Below are 20,410 nucleotides of genomic sequence, written 5' to 3' on the forward strand. Positions count from 1 at the left end.
TTCTGTAGCTTGGAAAAGAAAAGTTTATAAAGCGCTAACAGTCCAGTTGCCTCATTTTATGGATTGGAACACTGAGGCTCAGGGAGCTACTAGGATTTCTCCAAATTGATCATTTGAGGCCAAGCTAGGATTGAAACCCAGGGCCTCCTGGCACTGTCTAGAGCAGGATTGTTCGGGCCCACTGCAGACCAGCCAAGCCTACGCTTCTGGGCTGGGGCCTGGAGTCTGCAGCCTCGTTACCTCTTCCCTTCTCAGGGTGATTCTGATGCCATGGTATATAGGCCAGTTCCAGTCTTGGGGATGCAGCTCCCAGCTCCTGTCAATGGAGCCCTTCAGCCTGGACAGAGACACCCCCCGCCTTTAGGTGGACGTGGCCCGCCTCCCATGAGCCTGCCCTTTCCCCACTCTGGGGTTCACTGCAGTGTGACCCACCCACCTCAGCCACCAGGACTCCTTCTTTCTCCCTTTATTGCCTTTCTCTCTCTACCCTTCACAACAGTGTCATCCCTGAGCCCCAGGCTCCTCGGCTACAGGGAACCTCCCCCTCCCTGAGAGCTCCCCCGCCCACTCCTCAGAAGGTGTAGGCCCCCACGAAGACGGTGAGTCTCAGTACAGAGCTGGCCCGGTAGCTCATGAGGGAGTTCATGGTGACCATCTCGAGGTCCAGCACGTACTCCCGGGGGCCTGTCACAGGCCGCGCGAGGACCAGCATGGCGCTGACATTGTTGATTTGCTGCAGGGTACAGTGGGTGGGGGGACACGTAGATTGCGTCAACCTACGCACCAGGACCCTACCCCGGCATCACCTCCCTGCCCCGAGTCTGGTATCCACGACCAGTGGCTGTGAAGTGGAGAGAGCCCTGGCCAGCCTGGGACCCCGGGCGCTCATCCAGATCTGTGACTCCCTCGACATCTGCACCCGGGCTCCTGCCCTCAGAAACATCCCACTGGTGCTCTTCCCACCCTTTCCAGCTAGTTCTTCTTTTGTCTAACCACGGTCAACTGATTCAGGGCCAGGTGTGAGACTCTGGGGAGCGGTGGGGCCTTTGGTGACCTGGAGCAGGCAGACTCCCCTTCAAAGCACTCAATTCCAGAAAGAGAAAACCAGCACCGGAACCAGACAAACCCTTACACCCCTCTCACTGTTACATCCGGACCGTGCCCTCCTCCCACCTCCACCAGCAGAGTGCTGGATTCTCAGACCCCAGGCCCCTGCGCCAACCCCTGCTGCCTCTCTCTCCAAGATCCAGCTCCACTTGCTTGTCCTTCCCAGACTCTGCTGTGTCTGTTACCTCCAGCCTCTCATGCTGGTCCCTTGTCCTGAGGGTGAAGCAGTTGAAGCCAGATACGCAGACCAGCACAGGGACTCAAACCCCAGTGTCAGAGTGCCTTGCTAGAATTGTATTTAACAATCTGTAGTTTGTACCAAGGGAATTTAGAACACTCCTACCTCGCTACAGAAATTCTGTCCCCTGGGGGGAGGGACACTGAGAGAAGAGGCAGGGCATGGTGGCATAGTTGAGTCTCCCACTTAAGGTTTCCTGGAATTCAGTTTTGGATTATGCAAGTCAGTTGAGGGGTGGGGTTAGGGGAAAGCCTTACCCTAATGTAGAAGTCTCCCTGCGAGTTTCCAGCACGGATCTGAAAAGCATTGTAGGCGCCAGGGTAGACGGAGGTCGCTTGGATTTGGAACACGTCGGCCGGTACGCTCCGCTCCGAGGTGATGCTCATGTAGCGGTGCACGATGGACGAGGGCTGCTCCCGGCACAGGGGGTTGGAAGCCGGACAGAGGCAGCGACTGGAGACCCGGAGATGGGAACACGAATGAGGTCATAGCCCATCCTCCAAATCTGGCCCACCCCCAAAATTAGGGATCCCAAAAGGATCCTCCCACTCCTGCTATAACAGCATATGTGGTTTAGTCGGACTACAACTCCCATCGGCCCTCAGAGCACTCGCCAGCCCGAACAGGTGCCAGTCAGCCGCAGAGCTCTCTGGGAGTTGTAGTTTCTGCCATGGCCTGGTGTCGAGTTGACTCACTTGTCCGACACCTGGACATAGGGCTCCACGCAGCGGTTGGTGTCCACGCAGCGGTAGCCCCCGTGGAAGTTGACACACGTTTGGGCCTCAGAGCACTGGTGCGCACCCGACTCACACTCGTCAATGTCTGTGCCGGGGGAGAGGGGCTGGAACCCGGATACCAGGCCACCAGCCCCTGACACCACCCTGCCCGCTGCACCGGGGCAACCTGTACCTTGGCACAGGCGCGTGGCCAGCAACTGGTAGCCCTGCGGGCAGTGGCAGGAGAAGCGGCCTGGCTCGTTGACACAGCGGTACTGGCAGAGGTAACTGGAGTAGCTGCACTCATCGATATCTGGGGGGGGGCGGGGGGGGCGGTGCGGGGCTGAGGACTGGGCTGCGGCAGTCCTCCAGCTCAGCCCCACACATGCTCATCTCATCGACTGAGCCTGGCCCCAGGTTAGGCTCAGTGTAGGAAGAAGCAGAAGAGACAGGCCCTGCGGAACTCAGCAGCGGACAGAGGGTTCAAGAAAGAACTGCCCAGGGGACTTTCCTGGCGGTCCAGTGGTTAAGACTCCGCGCTTCCACTGCAGGGGGCACGGGTTCCATCCCTGGTCCGGGAACTAAGATCCCAGAAGCGACGTGGCCAAAAAAAAAAAAGAAAGGACTGCCCAGCTCACAGATCTCTCTTTGCCCCAGGACTATAAGGTGATACTAAATGAGAGCACTGGGAATCTAGAGGTTTGGCTTTATATCCTACTGACTGAGTTTGGGGAACCTCAGTTTTCCTGTCAATAAAATCAGTGGCTTAGACTGATAAGCTCTCGAGGCATCCCAGCCTGCTCTGGGTTTCAGTACTTTGCCCGAATCCTGCAACCTACAATCCGCCCAAGCACACAGTCACCTCCTGCCAACCGTGAGCAGCACAGGCAGGAGCCAGGTTTTCTCCTCTGTGCCCCTTATGCTGCCCGGCACCTAGCCAGGTACCAATGCGGCCTGCCTCGGCAGCAAAGCACAAAGCATAACAGAAACAGCGTACGTGGCCGGTTGACATGCAGTGAGATAGAGCCCTGGCCCCCTTGCGCAAGTCACTCAACCTCTCCTCATTGAAGTATTTTATCTTATTTTTTGTAATCCTCCCAACAAAACTTGAGGGAAGTATTAATGTCAATTTGCAGAGGAGGAAAAACTGCTATTTATCTCATAGGATTGTTGGCAGGATTAAATAAGGCCAAATATGTAAGGAAAGCATACTGCACAGGGCAGGTTCTCAATAAATGCTAATTCACTTTAAAGCGTTGCTGCTTGGGACTTGAAAAAATCTGTCGTCATTTTCTCACTTAATTCTCAAGACAACCTATTCTATAGAAGAAGAAATGGACTCAGAGAGAAGAGTGACTTGCCCTGGTCCAGGATTCGCATGCACATCAGCCTGATTCCCAGAGAGGGGGGCACCTACATCTTCGTTCAGTCTCCCTACTGAGCTTCGGTGGGGATCTAACTGCTCCCCTCTGTGCCTTCCCCACCAGGCTGGGAGTTCTGGTGGGCAGCTGTGTAGGTGCCCAGCCACCAGCTGGGGTGGAGTACCAGGAGGCACATGGGTGCAGGATGGACGGGACGTGGAGGCATCAAGGGGAGGGCTGTGTGGCAGGAGGTGCAGCACGACACAGGGCCTGGGGGGCCAATGGAGGGACACGCGGCAGGGGCGGAGCTCTCACCACTGCAGGAGAAGCCATCCCGGTGCAGCTCATAGCCCTGGTGGCAGCGACACAGGAAGGTCCCATAGGAGTTGAAGCAGCGCTGCTCACACGGAGCCCCCATGTCGCATTCGTTCACATCTGGGGGTGCCGGGAAGAGGGGGAGGGGTGAAAGCCGAGGAGCAGCCCAGAGCCCCCGCTGCCCCTGGGCTGGTCAGGAAGGGAGCTCCCCCACCCCACACCACCCTGCGCAGGACCCAGTAGCCCGGCCCAGCCTGGCCTCACCCACACAGGAGCGGTTGTTGGGCCCCAGCTGGAAGCCTGGCTCGCACTGGCATCGAAAGGAACCAGGCAAGTTCACACAGCGGTGCTGGCAGTAGCGGTAGCGGCACTCGTCTATATCTGGGATGGAGGCAGGGGAAGGACAGCAGAGGGCAAATGTCAGGTGCGGCCCAGGCCAGCTGGGACTCATCACCCGTAGTCTTGCTTGTGTCTGGGCTGGGCCAGATCAGCCAGGACTCACATATACACGCATACAGTCCTGTGTCTGGGGACAGTAAGGCAGAGGTGGCAGGGGACTGGGGTGAAACCTGGGGGTGGGTTGGAATGGGGATCAGGTGCTAGAATGAGAGCCAGGCCATGGGCACAGAGCAGGGACCAGAAAGGCCACTCCCCAGACTCACCCACACACTCGGGCCCGATCTTGCGGTAGCCGTCGGGGCAAGTACACTGGTAGGAGCCAGGCAGGTTATGGCACTCCTGGCTGGGGCGGCAGTCGTGCAGGGCCTGGGCACACTCGTCCACGTCTGCAGGAGACACCACTCAGCCCCCGCCTGGCAGCCCATGCACCACCCGACATGACAGACACCTCAGTATGGGAGCACACAGGTCAGGTACCACTTACATGGATGTGTGGGTGACTGACGCACCCACAACAGGAACACGTGGACCCGCCCCACAGCACAAACAAGAGTCTACCAGCTTGGAGCCAATGAGAACGGCACCCCTACGCTGGGAGGCCTCATGCCAGGGAAGCATACGATAAGGCCCTGCCCACACTCCCAGGAGCACAGATTCCAGGGCCTTCCTCCAAGGCCCGAGGCACCCAGGGGTGGGGTGCAGACCAGGAAGGGGCAGGGGCAGAGGCTGAGAGGCAGAGCTCTTGCAGTACATCTGCAGCAGTCAAGGTGAGGGTCCCAGAGGCTGGCTGGGCAGTATAACAGGAGCCGGGGCCACCTGCGGCAGGCCCCACGCAAAGTGAGGATCTGGACAAGGGTCTGGATGTTATCCTAGTGACCCTGAGGAGGCTCTTGAGCAAGGGCGGAACACGAGGTGTAAGTTTTTAAGATGCAGTGAGAGACGCTCGGTAGAAGGGTTGGAAGCCTCAGTGCCAGGGTGACCCTTACTCACCCGTGCAGCTCTCTTGCTCATCGGGCTCATAACCCGGGAGGCAGGGGTTGGGGTGCTCAGCAGGGGGCACTGGTGGTGGTGGTCCCTCGCCATGCAGGTCATTGATGACAGCAGCCGAGCGGGGAAGGCACAAGTAGCCCCCATAGTGGTTGATACATTTCATTTCCCCCTTGCAGGCCTCCGGGATGGTCAGGCACTCGTTGACATCTGCAGAGAGGGGCCTGCTGGGCACAGCCAGTCTCCTGGGCCGGCCGTGGAGGGCGTGGGAGGCAGGAGCCCAGCTCAGCCTTCTCTAAGCTGAGTGACCCGGGCAGGGTCTTCCCTCTCTACTCAACAAGCTAAGGCTGCCTGCCCAGGACGCCTTCCCAGGGCCTGCGAGGGCTGATGGTGGGGCAGCTGTTCCTATAGTCACCCCCATTTTCTTGCCCCCAAGAGGGTCTCTGTCCCTCCCCAAAGCCCTGGCCCTGACTCAGCCTAAGAGTGATGTGCAGGCTTCCTTACCCACCCCCGCAGGCACCGCTCTCCTGCAGCCGTGATGGGACAAAGCTGGATAGGACAGTGATTAGAGGAGGTATCCAGGGCAGCGCCCTGTTGCTCTCTAGACTCCTGAGGGGGCGGGGGGGGGGCGGACAGGGTGTCCTGGGTTTCTCTGAGAGGGAGGGGCCTGGATGGTTTCTCCACCCCTAGCCAAGCTGGCCCCCTGAGAACCAGCGCTGGCCACGGCCAGGCAGAGCTGGGCAGGAGACAGAGCAGCTCTTGGAGGTGGAGTTGCAATCCCCTTCCCGGTTCTCGGGGGTGGCTCAGTCCCCCAAGCATCCTCACCCCGGCAGTGCTGGCTGTCAGGGTCCCACTCATAGCCGTCTGTGCATTCCTACAAGGGGACCAGAGGTGGCCAGTGGTCACCCCTGGCCCCCTCTAGCTGACCAGGCCAAGACCAGGGCCCAAGCCTGGCCACCCTCCCCGCCTGCTCCAAACAATGGCCCCAGCTGCTCCACCAACCAGGGGAGGGGAGAATCTTCCCCAGCAGCAGCCGCCACCCCAGGATCCTGGTCTCTGTGTCCCTGCCCAGCCCAGCCCAGCCCAGCCCAGGCCAGTGACCCCACTGTCCCCACCGTGTAGCTGTCGGGCTCCTCGGAATCCTGGGGAGACGCTGCCCCCAATAGCAACAGCAGCAGCGCCCAGAGCAGTAGAGACGCGGGGAGGCAGGAGGCGAAGGGGAGCATCCTGGGGCTGGGGGATGGTGGGCGGGGGTCAGGGCGCGTCTGCCACAGCAGCCCGCACTCCCGGTACCAGGACTCAGAGCCGTGGCCACGGCCGCCTCCCGCCCGGAACCGTGCTTGGGGCCCCGGAGCCTCCCAGGGCCGAGGGCCGACTCCTCACGCAGGCCGGGGTTCAGGGCCCACCCGCCCGGGGCCGCCCCGCCCCCCGCCCGGTCCCCTAGCGGCTCCGGCCGAGGAGCGCGGGCCTCTCGGCTCCTTGCTGACGCGACTCGGCCGAGACTCTGGCTCGCGCCCTCCCCCCATGGACGGCCACTCACTTGGGCCCGCGACGGCCCCGCGGCCCGCGGCTCCGGCGGCTCGGCTGGCTTCGGCAGTGCCTGCGGCAGACGGACAGGCGGACGGCGCAGCTCCCTGGACGCGCGGCCCCAGGAAGCGCCCCCCGCCCGCCCGCCCGCCCGCCCGCCGCGGCGCGGCCCACCCCGGCGCCTCCGCCCGCCCCTCAGCGGATTCCTGAGCCCGCGCCAGGGGGAGGGACCCCGACCCCCCACTTCTCCGCCCCCAGCCGGCCGCAGGCCCCCACCCGGTCCCCCGCGGCGCCGCCCGGAGCCGCCTCCCGGCGCCGGGCCAGGGTCCCCTAGCGCCCTATCCTGGGGGCATTGGCCCTGATGCCAGGCCCCCGACTCACTTAGGAGCCCCCACGCTTTCACTTTGCGCACCCCAAAATGTCATCCTGCGCACCTAGACCCTACCTAATCTGCGCCCCCAGAATTCCTGTGCACTTAAGGCTGGGGCCCACAGACTCTTTCTGCGCCTCCCAGAATGTCATCCTGGGGACCTAGACCCCCACCTAATCCTGGGACTTCCAGATGCTCACTCCGCACCCTCCAGAATGTTATTCTGTGCACGCGGACAGTCACTCTGGAAATACCAAAACTTCGTCCAGGGTCCCCAGACCCTCGCCCTAAGAAGAGACGCTCCCAGGTCCAGAACTGTCCATCTCGGTCCCTTCTCCCCTCCATCCCCAGGGCTGTCTTCAGCCAGGCGGTCCCTTCACTCCAGAACGGCCTCCTGCGAGTCCTCAGTCCGAGAGGCTACCTCAGTTTGGGGCGGGGGCGGCAGTTCACTTCCGGCCCAGAATGAATGGAAGCCCCTGAGAAGGCGGGCAGGGCCGAACTCGGGCGTGCAGGACGCCAGGGTCCGGTGCCATCGCCTTCTTGGCCATCCTCCCACCAGCGTCCCCCGACCCCACACACACACCCCGCCCCCAGTCCCCGGGTTTCTGCCTCCTCTCCCAAGCAGGGGGAGAGCCCTAAGGGGAGGAGTTTGGGCGGAGCTGGCTCCCAGGAAGGGGTTGGGGTCTTGCCCTGCCCACGTCTCAGGGCGGGGCCAGACGGGAAAGGGCTGCGTGTCTAGGGATCCCCCGCCTGGAGGCAGACAGCGTGTGGGAACTGCCGAGCCCTCGGTTCCCTCTCCTACCCCCGTTTATCTTCACTATCGCCCCGCCCGGGGAGGGGGTGTAAGTAGGAGAGGACTTAACGGTGGGTCCTGGGGTGAGCCTTCAGGGTGCGGTGTGAACTGGAGAGCACCTCGCCACCCCCAAATCCTTCCCAGCACCATCCCCCAACGTGGGGGGGAGGAGGCTAAAAATAATAGTTCTTTAAAACCAAAAAGACAGACAGTAACAAGTGCTGGCGAGGAGATGGAGAAATTGGAACCCTCATACACTGTGGGTGGGAATTAAGATGGGGCGGCCACTGTGGAAAACAGTCTGGCAGGTCCTCAGAAATGTTACCACGTGACCCAGCGATTTCACTCCTAGGTGTATACTCAGGGGGATTGAAAACACAATCCACACACACACACGAAAACACGAAATCTGTACACAGTGTTCATAGCAACACTATTCATAAGAACCAAAATATAGAACCAATCTAATGTTCGTCAATTGATGAAAGGATAAGCAAAAAATGGTGACACGGTGGAATGTTATTCAGCCATAAAAAGGAATGAAGTACTGATATATGCTACAACATGGATGAATCTTGAAAATAGTACGCTAGTTGAAAGAAGCCAGACACAAAAGGCCACATATTCCATTTATATGACACAACCAGAATAGGCAAATCTGAAAGACAAACTAGATGAGTGTTTGCCAGGGGAAGGGGGAATGGGGAAATGACTTCTAATGGGTATGGGGTTTCTTTTCGGGTGATGAAAATGCTCTGATATTAGACAGTGGTGATGGTTGCACCATTATGCAAATACGTGAAAAACCGCTGAATTGTACACTTAAAAATGGTGAATTTTATGGTATGTGAATTATACCTCAATAAAGCTGTTATTTGAACCTCCAGCTCTGAGGGCTGACATGGGGCTTTAGTCATAGGTCACACACAGCCAAAACCAGCTTGGGACACATGCCTGGGATCTAGAATCATGAAGCCAGGTACCCCTCTGTGGATGGTCTGTCTACTGTATTTTAATAAAGGCAGCATCACACTTTTTTCCAAATAGAGGAGACCCTTGGCTTACTATCCGGGGTGTGTGTGTGGGGGGTGGGGGCTGGGTGCAGCAAAACGGGATCTCACAGCTTTGGGAAGATTCCTAATGAACGAAGAAACGAGGTGGTGAGCACATGAGTGGATGGATCCCTTCCCCTCGCTCCCATCCCCTTGGAACCCCGAGAAAGCCAGTTTTTTTCTCACCCATCTCTGGTATTGGGTGCTGGTTGCCAGCCTGGAGGCCCATATGGGAGCTCCCTAGCCCAAGGACCCACTTAAAACCAAGGCAGAAGTAACAGGTGTCAACACCCTTGCCCAGCCCTTAGCCTCTGGCCTTACTCATCTGAGGTGCCAACCCTGCTATCTTTCTGCCCCCTCAGGCCCACCCACACCCCTCATCCCCATCCCCAGACTGTGACAGGAATGAAGAACAGAAGGAGGTAGTAGATGCCACTTGCTGTCCCCTGGACCCTGAACTTTTCTGTTTAAAACCCATGACGACCAATCGCTCAGTCAACAAATCCCCATTGAGCCAGCTCTGTGCCCGGCCCCATCCTGGGTGCTGAGGACACAAGCAAGGCAGATACCTCCGGTGTGGTTGGCACGCAGATGCCAAGTAGGCACAGGCACACCAGGGGCTCAAGGAGCTGCAGGTTACACCACAGGATGGGTGAGCTTCTTGGAGGTGACTTCTGAGCTGACTGAGCTTTGTAATAGGATGAACAAGAATGCTTCCCTGGGGGCACTGACCACCATCCATCCTCCCAGTCATCAGGGCCTGTGGCTTCCATAGCCCCGTTTCCCCCTCAAGGCACTGATGGCCTTATATTGTCACTGCCCACTTAGAATCTGTCTCCTCCTGTCCCCTTAAGGACAGATCCATCTCCATATCCCTAGAATTGCCCAGAACAGGGTGGGCAGAGAGCCTCTGTTGAATAAAGTGGTGGAGCGGGGTACAGGAAGGCAGGGGGCCATGTAGGGACAAAAGCCTGAAGGCCTCTTGTGCTTGGGGGTCCTCCTCCCCCTCGCAGCCTGGTTTCCCCTTTGTGGTTTCTCCAGCTCCACCCTCTCAGCCCCTCCACCTTGGTCTGCATAGCTTCCTGCCCCTGACACTCTGGTCTGCGGCATCATGTCACTAACTGTCCATCTCTCCTATCTCCTGGCCCTGTTGGTGGCAGGCCTGGCCCAAGGCATCAAGGGCTCCCTCAGGGGCCACGTAAGTGTCCCCAACCTGCTCCCCATGCCTGGGGCTCACCCCCTCAGAAACAGTGCTTTGTTCCTATTTCTTAGAGGGAGCAACTGAGGCTGGAGAGGCGATTGACGTGTCCAGGCCCACACAGGGAGAAGAGCGGGTGAACTGGCTGCTCCCCTAACCCAGTCCTGGCACATCTGGGAGCTGAGGTCCCAGAGATGACTCCTCACCTCTCCCCCTCCCCACTGCCCTTGGTTGTTTTTCCAGGACCCAGGTCCCCAGCCTCTGGAGCTGAAAGAGGTCTTCACATTGTTCCAGATCCGATACAACCGGAGTTACTCACACCCAGCAGGTATCATGGGGCGCAAATGTCTCCGGTCCAACCCCCCTTCTCCCATTTAATAGACAAGGAAATCAAGGCCCAGGGTGGGGAATGTGCTTGGCCACAGCCACTCAGCAGGACAGGGACAGGGCTGGGGGTGTACTCCCTGGTTTCCCAAATGCACAAGTGGGGACAGGATCATCCTTGGCTACGAACCTGGAGGGAGGCGGCAGCTGTTGGGGGTCTGACTGGTCTAAGAGGATCCTTCGCCTCCAGAGCCACTTTGCTGTGACTGCAGGCAGCAGGCAGGAGGCCGCCATCTAGTCATGAGTTCATTCAGCAAACATCCAAGGATACCCATTTTGTCCCCAAGCTGGGGACTCCCTCTCCACCCCCAGGAGTTGCCAGCCCTGCCCCTGCCCTCTGGATCTCATCTCCCATAGGGGGATGGTCTGTGAGCACCTTTCAGCCCAGACTTCCTGTGCCGTGGACCTGTACCCCACCCTCCCCCGCCTCGTTCCAGCCACAGACTTGCGGTCAGAGATGTGAAGTACAGAGAGAGATGACCTGGCAGGAAGCCGGTCTCTAACCATCCACTTTTCCCTTGAGTCACTCTGCCTTCCGACCCTTTCCTTGGCTTCTTCCCCAGGTGGGCGGAGATACCCCTCTTCCGGCCTCCTAGGAAAACCCAACTCTAGGGGCGCTGGGGAGCCACTTCCTTGGCCCAGGTGTCTGTAGCAGGGCCTGCAAGGACCACGGGAAATGAGCCAGTGCTCACCTGGGCGAGTGCAGATGGGAAGCCAAGCCAGTGACCACTTCCTACCCCTGGGGTCTTGGGAGCCAGCCTAGGACAACCTCCTTTTGGTCTAGAGCATGCTCGCCGCCTGGACATCTTTGCCCGAAACCTGGCCAAGGCTCAGCAGCTGCAAGAGGAGGACTTGGGCACAGCTGAGTTTGGGGTGACTCCATTCAGTGACCTCACAGGTACTGGGACCCCCTCCTGGCCCCTAGGTGGTAGGTGGGGAAGCAGAACCTTCTCCAGGGATACTAGCAGATGGACAGGGCAGGTTTTTGGCTTTTGTTTCCCAGAGGGACTCTGAGGACCAGAGGCCTGGGTGCTTGGCCCAAATCAGAGATCAGGGGCAGGAACTCCGGAGGCCTGGGTCGCAGCCCAGCTCAGGGGGAGGCAGCAGGTGCAGGGGAGCGCACCCCAGCAAGGAACCTGGACTCTCTCTAGGCCTCAGTACCTTTGCCTTGCTGTCTCCCAGGGTATTAGGGGTACTCAGATGGCTGAGGATGTGGATGGCTGAAGTGAGAGGCAGACTGTGGGGGAGAGGGGGTAAAAACTGCGAAACTTGGGGGCCCCATCTGTCTCCCAGAGGAGGAGTTTGGCCAGCTTTATGGGCATCAGAGGGTGGCTGGAGAGGCCCCAAGTGTGAGCCAAAAGGTAGGGTCTGAAGAGTGGGGGCAGTCGGTGCCCCCGACCTGTGACTGGCGGAAGAAGGCTGGTATCATCTCATCCATCAGGAACCAGGTATCTGCCCCCATGCGGCCTGGCCCAATCCAGCCCTGGTGGCGGGAGAGGGAGGAGAGGGGCAAGGCCTGCATTCCCTACCCCCACCCCCATCCTTCTACCACTAGCAAAACTGCAACTGTTGCTGGGCCATGGCAGCAGCGGGCAACATCGAGGCCCTGTGGGCCATCAAATACCATCAGTCTCTGGAAGTCTCTGTGCAAGGTATGGCTGGGGGAGGGGACCTGTGTGACTGAGGCGGGGATGCCTGAGGCCCGGGCACCCACACTGTCCCTGCTTGCACCAGAGCTGCTCGACTGTGACCGCTGTGGGAATGGCTGCAAGGGCGGCTTCGTCTGGGACGCGTTCATAACTGTCCTCAACAACAGTGAGTGCCTGTCTCTCGGGGCAGGTGTGTGTGTGTGTGTGTGTGTGTGTGTGTGTGTGTGTGTCGGGGGGGTGGGGATGGGATGTTCCGGAGCTGAGCCGAGTCTCCTCCGGGGCCTTGCCCATGTCCAGGTGGCCTGGCCAGTGACAAGGACTACCCATTCAAGGGGAACGGCAAAACCCACAGATGCCTGGCTAAGAAGTATAAGAAGGTGGCCTGGATCCAGGATTTCATCATGCTGCAGCCCTGCGAGCAGAGTACGGGCAGGATGGAGACACATGGGCGGGCCCAGGGGGGAGAATGACAGGGACAGACAGACCAGGACAGACGGGGCTACAGACAGAGATGGAGGGATTTGGGGGCGGGGGGTAGGGCGTGGGAAAGAGAAAGAGATAGAGACACCCATGAGCCGAGAGCAGGGGGCACAGGACAGGCAGGGCCTGACGGCACCTTCCACCCCCAGGCATCGCCAGGTACTTGGCCACCCAAGGCCCCATCACTGTGACCATCAACATGAAGCTATTGCAGGTGGGATAAGGTAGGGAACTGGGGGGAGGGGTATATAGGGGAGGTGGCCCCCGACTCAGCCTCTCTGCCCCTGCAGCAATACCAGAAGGGTGTGATCAAGGCCACACCTACCACCTGTGACCCCCAGCTTGTGGATCATTCTGTCCTGCTGGTGGGTTTTGGTAAAAGCAAGTCGGTGGAGGGGAGGCAGGCAGAGGCGATCTCATCCCGGTCTCATCCTCATCCTCGCTACTCCATCCCATACTGGATCCTGAAGAACTCCTGGGGGGCCAACTGGGGTGAGGAGGTGAGTGTGATCTACTAGGGGTGGGAGGACAGGGCAGGACAGACCTCTCCCCACCGTCTGGCCCTGATGTCCCCTAACTTCCTAGGGCTATTTCCGGCTGCACCGAGGGAGTAATACCTGCGGCATCACCAAGTACCCGTTCACTGCCAGAGTGGACAAACCCGTTAAGAAGCACCAAGTCTCCTGCCCTCCCTGAGCCCACCTGGCTGCCCCTCAGCTCTCTCCTGCTGTGCCAGCTACCTCCCTGCCCACCCCACCCCAAGGTTTTTGCCTATTCTCCCAGTATGTCTGCTACGGATTGAATAAACCTAGACAAGACCCCTGTCTTCGGAGTGGACTCAGCTAGGGTGGGGAAATGGATGGGGAGTACATAGATACCATTCTCTGACATGTCCTAGTCCCTGCGGGGCCAACGGATACATACATCCTTAGACACTGTGACACTCAGAGACACACGCGTGCAACCTGCACACACTCCCACACGCGGACCCATATGTGTACCCACTCACAGCCTCCTCCAAAGTCATGGCAACTTTATTGTCAATGTGGGCAGGGCAGGGGGAGGGGGAGGGGGCCTCAGTCATGAGAGAGACGCAGGAGGCAGCCACGGAGGGTGCCCATGTAGCGGTCCCAGAGGGCCTGGTGCCTGCAATGATAAGAGTAACGGTATCGGCTGATGTTTACTGTATCCCCATCATGTCATGACACTGCCCTAAGTGCTCTCTACACCTTCACTCGTTTAATCCTCACAATATTCCTATGATCCTTATCACCCCCAGCTTATGTATGAGGGAACTGAGGAAAGGAGAGGTTAAGGAACCTGTCCAAAGTCAGGGTCACAGCTTCCAAGAGGTGGAGCTGAGACTCTAGTCAACAGAGACTTCCACCTCCAGGGCGACAGAACAGCGAACTCTGAGTCTGCAGGAGGGCTAGGCCCCAGAAGGAGGCCGGCAGAGTGAGGAGGCCTGGGGTGTCTCACCGGAAGCCATCCAGGGAGTGGACCGAGGCCGAATACTGATTCAGGAAGAGTCGCACATCATTCAACGGCCAGTGATCGGAGCGGCAGGGTTCCACGAACTGTGGGTCCAAGGTAACATCTAGCAGTGGTACAGCCCAGGGACAGGCCAGGATGGGGCTCAGAGGGCAGCGGGCAGGACAGCTCACCTTCTCCACAAGGTCCACAAACAGGTCTCTGACATCCTTATTGTGGGTCAGCTTGGCGGCCACATTCACCAGCCCCCGGGACAGGTTCTGTGGGGCAGGGAGCCTGGGAGTTCTGCCTTCTGCCCAAGAGGCTGGGGGCTGAGCCCAAATCTATCCACCTCCCTCAATCAAATAACTCCCCATTGTTTAAGAGCTGGCTCCCCCCTCACAGGCAGGCAGAGGGAGCAGCAGCGCCACCTGCCGGTCAATCTCAGGCATGAGCAGAGTTGCCCGGAGGGGACAGTGCTCTGGAGGCTGACGATGCCAATGGGACAGAGGCTGGATTGGGCCACAGACCTTGAAGTTGGCTTCCATCTCAGAGAATACCCCGAGCTTTCCCCGGAGGGCAGTGCACACCAGGCTGCAGGGAGACAGGGTCAAGCCCAGAGTCGCCTGGGCCCCCACTTCAGGCCCCGCCCCACAGACCCCAAGGGTCACCTCTTGTGCAGGTCCAGAAGGTCCTTGTCAGCCACGAGCACCTTGAGCTCCTTCAAGTCCTGGAGAAACTCCTTGTCTAAGTCCATGTCCATGTCATCCGCCTGGGGGTCTGAGTGAGGTCCATGAAGGGAGTTGGGGTGGGAGATAAAAACCCCTCCTGTGACATCCCGAGCCTTCCTCCCCCACCACCTCATTGCGCCCCATGAGACAAAAGAGCGAGTGGAGTGTGAGGGAGGTGGAGTGACTGGCCCCAAGCCATAGGGAAGCCGGGGGCCCTTTGTCTGCAGACATGTGGGTGGGAACACTGGAGTGTGAGCAGATGTGGCCGGGGAGGGGCCCCGAAGAAGAAAGGATGCTGGCAATGGGGGCCTGAAGGAGAAACCACTGGTGGGAAGCCAGGCCCTGAGAAGGTGAGGAGGTGTCCAGGCACCTGGGTCAGTGGGGGCCTCACCGACGGCTCCGAGGGTCCAGTTCTGGATCATGAGCTCAGCACAGAAGGCAAAGTCCCCAAAGCTCAGATACTGCAGTTTTTTCTTCCCTGTCTCAAAGCGATTGTTGGCAAAGAAGACGATGGCTGCATAGTCCCTGCAGGGAGGGGAGAGTGGGCCCATCAGGGCTTGAAATTCCTTCTTAGCAAGCAGCTCCCACCTGCAACACTGGCTGGGCATCCCAGTTCTGGCCTCTCTCTACCCTAACTCACTGTGTGATGTGTGTTTCAAGTCACTTTTCTCTGGGCCTCCTCATCTGGGCAAAGAGAAGGTTTCAGCCCAGGTCTCCTAAGGGACACAATGGGAGACCACAGGGTAACAGCTACCATTCACTGAGTACATACTAAGCCCCAGGGGCTGTGCCATCATGGGCTTTCCATGTGGCACCTCACAATAGCCCAGTTGGTGAATGGCCGGGCTGGGATTCAAACCCAGGCCAGTCTGATCCAAAGTACAGACCAGGAGTGGGATAACCATCCCCCCAGCCCAGCCAGGAGGTCAAGCGGGTTGGGGTGGGGAATATGGACCAGCCTCAGGGGGCAAGGAAGGAGTGTGCAGGAGGGGGAGGCAGCTGGCTCCTCACCTAGCCCCTCACCTGGCCCCTCACCTGGCTAGCCGGTCGGACAGGAGGAAGTGTTGCTGGATGTTATCGACCAGGGAGCCCCGCATTTCCTCCACCACCTTGAAGACTCGCTTAAAGTTGTCAAACTGCAGGGCAGTTAGAGGAGGAGGGAGGACTGGTCAGAGGTTGCTCACCCAATAAGCTGTTTAGTGAACGTCCCTCTATCACCTACCCACCTATCCAGTCAACAGACACTGATGGAGCATTTGTTATTCCTTCAACAAACTATTAATTATTAATACCCGTTATTAATTCAGCAAGTGTTCACCAGCTTCTGCCATCTTGCCTTGGATACATGTTTACTCACTCTTATCAATAAATTCACCCCCATTTTAGCACCATGTTCTCTAGTTCTTCACTAATTTGTGCTGAAACTGACCCTCCTGGCTAAGCCCCAGGAAAGCTAAGGTCAGATCTGGGCTTCTGAGAGGTCACTCTGGCTGAAGAGTAGGGGATGGCTTGGAAGGGACAAAAAGAGAGCAGAGTGGATATGAAGCCACTGCCACCGAGGTGCTGGAGGAGCCTGGAGGTGGGGCAGTGACCAAAGGGATGGTGTGCAGGGGCGGGCTGCAGATGAGTGTGGTGTCCACCTGTCTCCGGCAGCTCTTGAGGGTGATGCCTGTTTTGGTGCTGATGTCATCCAGGTCTTTCTTGGTGCCCTTGGACAGCTTCTTGCCCAGCACCTCCCGCACAAAGGCCTCGTCAAAGGCATAGTACCTGTGAGGAGTCAGGGGACACTACTGACTTTCCATAAAGGAAGGGAAAGGAGAACTGGCAGGACCTGGGTTTGGCCCCTTCTGCTCTCAAATTTCTCCCGGCCTAGATAAGCCCCGTCCCTCCCTGGGCCTCATTTTCAGCCTGCAAAATGGGTATATGGCCAGACTGGTTGGCGTCCCCACCATCCCGCCAGGTGAGCACCTCTCGATGAGCAGCGCCTGTCGAGAGGGCGGGATCTGAAAGATGAGCTGGTGCAGCAGCTTGGGCGGGGCGTGTAGCAGGCGCTCGAGCATTTGGAAAGTACGGTAGTGGTCCATGGTGTCGCTCTGCAGCACCGCTGCTGTGGCGCCAGTCTGCTCCAGGATTCCCGAGCGCACCCTCAGGGCCACCGCGTCGCTCACTGGGAAGTGAGCGCTAGCATCAGGCCCCGCCCCGCCGACCCCAGAGGCCCTTCAGGGATTCCAGCCCCGACCCCTAGGTATTCGGTACTCCCAGGTCTCTGCCCACTGCCCTATAGGATGCCTACTCCTGGCTCTGCCCGCTCTCCCATCCAAAACAACAGCTCCGCCAAACCGGCACCCACAGACGGTCCCCCACAGACCCGAATAACCGTCCAGCCAGAGGCGATACACGTCCTCGTCGATGAGGGTCGTGTTCCCCACGAAGATGTCCAGCTCGCTGGTCATGGCGACGCCTGGACCCGGGCGCTACCGCAGCGCCCCAGCAGGAGCAAGCACTGCCCGGGCCCGGCGCGCCGCCGCCGGGCCACTTCCGGGAGCACAGACATTCGGCTCCCGGCACCCGGAGCCAGAAAAGGACTACTTCCGGGACAGAGCGAGTCGGGGCAGGAGCGGCGAGGAAAGAGGCGGAGGCGGAGGCAGTGGAGTAGCCCCTCCCTCCTCCCAGCGGGAGGGGGAATCTCAGGCTCTCAGTTCCCACCCCACCCCACCCTCACCCCGGCCAGGTTAGCTGGAGGGCGTCCAGAGTCAAGGTCTCCGGCCAGTTTGCCCTATCCGGGCAACCTCTACCCTCACATCCTCCTGGTTTTTCTCTGCCCTTTTCGGGGCCTCCCTACTTTGACCTGTATCCTAAATTTAGGGGCTCCACTGGGCTCTATCCTAAGTCTTTTCTCTGAAAAAAAAAGGTGTCTGGCTCGTCCTCAAGGGCCCTTGCTGGGTGGGAGTCCCTCAGTCCATCCTGCAGACGAGCCCCTCTCTTGAACATGGGGCACCTGTTCCCATGGTTTTAACCACACACACCCCCCCCCCCCACACACACACACTAATGACCTCTCTTATTCTGCAGCTTAGAGCTCTGTCTGGAAGTCCACATCCAGACGGCCACCTATGTGTGACTCCACTCTGTCCCCCACAGGACCTTCAAAAGCCAGACAGACCTGTGGGTCTCCCGGATCTGTTTCTTTCCTGCGTTCCTATCTCGGTGACAGCCCCCCCATCCACACGGTTCTCATACCGGAAACCTCGGCTTTCTCCCAGACTCCTCTCTCCCTACATTCAGTTCTGCCAGTATGCCTCCTGAATATTTCTAGTATCTGTTCTGTCCTCTCCACCCCCACTGGCACTGTCCCAGCCCACTCCTTCTGCATAGCTCTCCTTGCCCATTGACACAGTGTTCTTAGTAATCTCTCTGCCTACATCCCCTCCCTGTGGTCCATCCCACACAGAGCCGTCCAAACAACCTTTTTAAAAAATGCGTATTTAAAAATGTTACTCTCCTGCTTAAATTCTTACTGGCCTGTGTAAATGCTCCAGCCTGGTATTGAAAACTCTTAAAAATCTGGCTTCTGACTACCTTTGTTACCTCCCTTCCTCTCTTACCACTTTCTCTAAGCACCTGCCTTTCCAAAACAAACAAATAAACAAAAAACCCAAAAAACAAGCTACTCTCACTGTTTCTAAAGCAGCGAGGCTCTTTCAGACCCCAGCGATTTTCATCATGCTATTCCCTCTCCTTGAAATAGCTCTCTCATTACTTGCCAAAGTCCTATGCATCTTTCAGGGCCCCTCGGATATCACCTCTTTTGGGAAACCTTTTGCAGGTAGGGGGTGGTCCCTCAAAATGTGCTCTTCTTCCATTTGCTTTTTGTTTAACGCAGCTTGTCTCCTCTGCCAGATTACGATCTCTTTAAGGACAGTATAAGGATATTGATCGTTTGTTTCTGCATAAGCCTTACATACAATAATAGTTTATTGAACAAAAGAATCCCTTGCATGCCCCTCCCACTGGGCAGGACACGGTCCGTGAGAGGGAGAATAGGCTGATGATGAGCCAGGACGTTTGGACTTATGTTTCCGCGGACTGGGAGCGATGCTCAGTGAGCCGAGACTCTTGAGTTCGAGCAAAGCTAGGAAGGAAGGAAAGGAGATCCGTCTGGATTTCGTCCGGGGGTGGGCAGGAAAGTCGGGGGCCGACCCCCGAATCTTGGTTCTCAGAGGGAGCTCGAGCTTGAGGAGGTTTGGAATTGGAAGGTACGAAGCTTCTAGTTTGCGGTTGACTGCCGCGGAGGTCGGTGACGCGGATACCGAGTGTCCGCGAGGGTCGGGGACTCCGCGGTCCAGAGTGGGCGGGGAAGCGTCTCGCTCCCGGCTCCTAGGCCCCGCCCCCTTCCGAGGGAGCTGGCTCGGATTGGCTGTTCTTCCTTGACGTCATGCGGCCCCGCCCCGGCGCGCGCCGCGCCGCGTGCCCACCCCCGCGCGGCTGCTGCAGCCTAAGCTAGCTCGGCCACAGCCTGTCCGCGGAGCGGATGCCTGAGCCCCAGCGGCGAGGAGCTCGTCGTGGGGCTCCTGGGCCGCGGCGGCGGGCAGGCGATGCTCCAGAGGCTTGAGCAGCCATGGAGGCCGAGACGGGCGGCCTGGAGGAGCTGACGGATGAGGAGATGGCGGCTCTGGGCAAGGAGGAGCTGGTGCGGCGCCTGCGGCGGGAGGAGGCGGCGCGCCTGGCGGCTCTGGTGCAGCGCGGCCGCCTCATGCAGGAGGTGAATCGGCAGCTACAGGGTCACCTGGGCGAGATCCGCGAGCTCAAGCAGCTCAACCGGCGCCTACAGGCCGAGAACCGCGAGCTGCGCGACCTCTGCTGCTTCCTGGACTCGGAGCGCCAGCGCGGGCGGCGAGCCGCTCGCCAGTGGCAGCTCTTCGGGACCCAAGCATCCCGAGCCGTGCGCGAGGATCTAGGCGGTTGTTGGCAGAAGCTGGCCGAGCTGGAAGGCCGCCAGGAGGAGCTGCTGCGGGAGAACCTGGCCCTTAAGGAGCTCTGCCTGGCGCTGGGCGAGGAGTGGGGCCCCCGCGGCGGTACCGGCGGCTCGGGGGGCTCTGGCGCTGGGCCGACACCCGAGCTGGCCTTGCCCCCCTGCGGTCCCCGTGACCTGGGCGATGGAAGCTCCAGTACCGGCAGCGTGGGCAGCCCCGATCAGTTGCCCCTGGCCTGCTCCCCAGATGATTGAGGGCACAGCTTCGCGCCGACGCCCGCCGGGATTGCTCCTCCCGCGCGGAGATTGCGGTGGATCTCGGCACCCGGACGCCGCCCCCGCTGCGCACGAGGGGCCGCTGGCATGGACTTAGTAACCCTAACACTGAGGAGGGCCCCTGGCGCTCGCTGGCGGGGCAGGAGGGGGACTGGAGGCTGGAGCGGAGGGACTTGCTGGGGGCTGGGTGGAGGCTAATAAACTGAGGCGGAAGCAGAGCCCATGGCTGGGGCAGCGTCTGTTTGGGACTCGCCGGCGTTGGGACGAGGGAGGGGACGTTGAGACTGGGTACCATTCCCATTTGGAGGGACTGCAGAACTAAGGTGGCTGACTCCCCCATTACTTCCATCCTGGGGCGGGATGTGGGACCGTGGTAAGCCACTGG

The 20,410-nt window shown here is 59.2% G+C and overlaps 4 protein-coding genes across 5 annotated transcripts; 2 read left to right on the forward strand and 2 right to left on the reverse strand.

The window, feature by feature from the left end:
* Window positions 1–6,786, reverse strand: EFEMP2 (EGF containing fibulin extracellular matrix protein 2). The gene is made up of 11 exons (XM_061202068.1): window positions 6,664–6,786; window positions 6,239–6,356; window positions 5,949–5,997; window positions 5,127–5,333; window positions 4,400–4,522; window positions 4,002–4,118; window positions 3,738–3,857; window positions 2,255–2,374; window positions 2,041–2,167; window positions 1,603–1,798; window positions 1–733 (listed from the first exon to the last, which is right to left on the reverse strand). The coding sequence occupies exons 2-11, from the start codon at window positions 6,347–6,349 to the stop codon at window positions 572–574; spliced, it is 1,332 nt and encodes a 443-aa protein (XP_061058051.1). The 5' UTR covers window positions 6,350–6,356; window positions 6,664–6,786; the 3' UTR covers window positions 1–571.
* Window positions 6,787–9,976: 3,190 nt separating this feature from the next.
* CTSW (cathepsin W) lies at window positions 9,977–13,272 on the forward strand. The gene is made up of 10 exons (XM_061203648.1): window positions 9,977–10,063; window positions 10,307–10,391; window positions 11,232–11,345; window positions 11,741–11,895; window positions 12,003–12,099; window positions 12,182–12,262; window positions 12,394–12,519; window positions 12,726–12,790; window positions 12,867–13,076; window positions 13,162–13,272. Exons 1-10 carry the CDS (start codon window positions 9,977–9,979, stop codon window positions 13,270–13,272), a joined length of 1,131 nt encoding a protein of 376 aa, XP_061059631.1.
* Window positions 13,273–13,594: 322 nt separating this feature from the next.
* On the reverse strand, window positions 13,595–17,313 carry FIBP (FGF1 intracellular binding protein). 2 transcript variants are annotated; one of them, XM_061203647.1, is made up of 10 exons: window positions 17,146–17,313; window positions 16,746–16,944; window positions 16,418–16,544; window positions 15,813–15,913; window positions 15,169–15,302; window positions 14,718–14,826; window positions 14,577–14,640; window positions 14,241–14,327; window positions 14,056–14,153; window positions 13,595–13,722 (listed from the first exon to the last, which is right to left on the reverse strand). In XM_061203647.1, exons 1-10 carry the CDS (start codon window positions 17,228–17,230, stop codon window positions 13,653–13,655), a joined length of 1,074 nt encoding a protein of 357 aa, XP_061059630.1. In that variant the 5' UTR covers window positions 17,231–17,313; the 3' UTR covers window positions 13,595–13,652. The 2 variants fall into 2 exon arrangements, with proteins under 2 accessions (XP_061059630.1, XP_061059629.1); XM_061203646.1 differs by having other exon boundaries at window positions 15,148–15,302.
* Window positions 17,314–19,251: 1,938 nt separating this feature from the next.
* CCDC85B (coiled-coil domain containing 85B) lies at window positions 19,252–20,232 on the forward strand. Its single transcript, XM_061203649.1, has one exon. The coding sequence runs from the start codon at window positions 19,396–19,398 to the stop codon at window positions 20,002–20,004; it is 609 nt and encodes a 202-aa protein (XP_061059632.1). The 5' UTR covers window positions 19,252–19,395; the 3' UTR covers window positions 20,005–20,232.
* The last annotated feature ends 178 nt before the right edge of the window (window positions 20,233–20,410 follow it).

This window comes from Eubalaena glacialis, chromosome 10 (assembly GCF_028564815.1).
Source record: "Eubalaena glacialis isolate mEubGla1 chromosome 10, mEubGla1.1.hap2.+ XY, whole genome shotgun sequence".
Classification (NCBI taxonomy): Eukaryota; Metazoa; Chordata; class Mammalia; order Artiodactyla; family Balaenidae; genus Eubalaena; species Eubalaena glacialis.

Coding starts and splice junctions, on each gene's coding strand:
- EFEMP2 (XM_061202068.1), bottom strand. CDS start 6,349: ATGCTCCCCTTCGCCTCCTGCCTCCCCGCGTCTCTACTGCTCTGGGCG. Junction 4,119..4,399: donor GATCGGGCCCGAGTGTGTGG/GTGAGTCTGGGG, acceptor CCTCCATCCCAG/ATATAGACGAGTGCCGCTAC. Junction 734..1,602: donor AGGGAGACTTCTACATTAGG/GTAAGGCTTTCC, acceptor TGTACCCTGCAG/CAAATCAACAATGTCAGCGC.
- CTSW (XM_061203648.1), top strand. CDS start 9,977: ATGTCACTAACTGTCCATCTCTCCTATCTCCTGGCCCTGTTGGTGGCA. Junction 10,392..11,231: donor GAGTTACTCACACCCAGCAG/GTATCATGGGGC, acceptor CTTTTGGTCTAG/AGCATGCTCGCCGCCTGGAC. Junction 12,520..12,725: donor GCTGCAGCCCTGCGAGCAGA/GTACGGGCAGGA, acceptor TTCCACCCCCAG/GCATCGCCAGGTACTTGGCC.
- FIBP (XM_061203646.1), bottom strand. CDS start 17,230: ATGACCAGCGAGCTGGACATCTTCGTGGGGAACACGACCCTCATCGAC. Junction 16,945..17,145: donor CTGGCTGGACGGTTATTCGG/GTCTGTGGGGGA, acceptor CTCACTTCCCAG/TGAGCGACGCGGTGGCCCTG. Junction 14,827..15,147: donor TGAGGCCCCCACTGACCCAG/GTGCCTGGACAC, acceptor GACCTCACTCAG/ACCCCCAGGCGGATGACATG.
- CCDC85B (XM_061203649.1), top strand. CDS start 19,396: ATGGAGGCCGAGACGGGCGGCCTGGAGGAGCTGACGGATGAGGAGATG.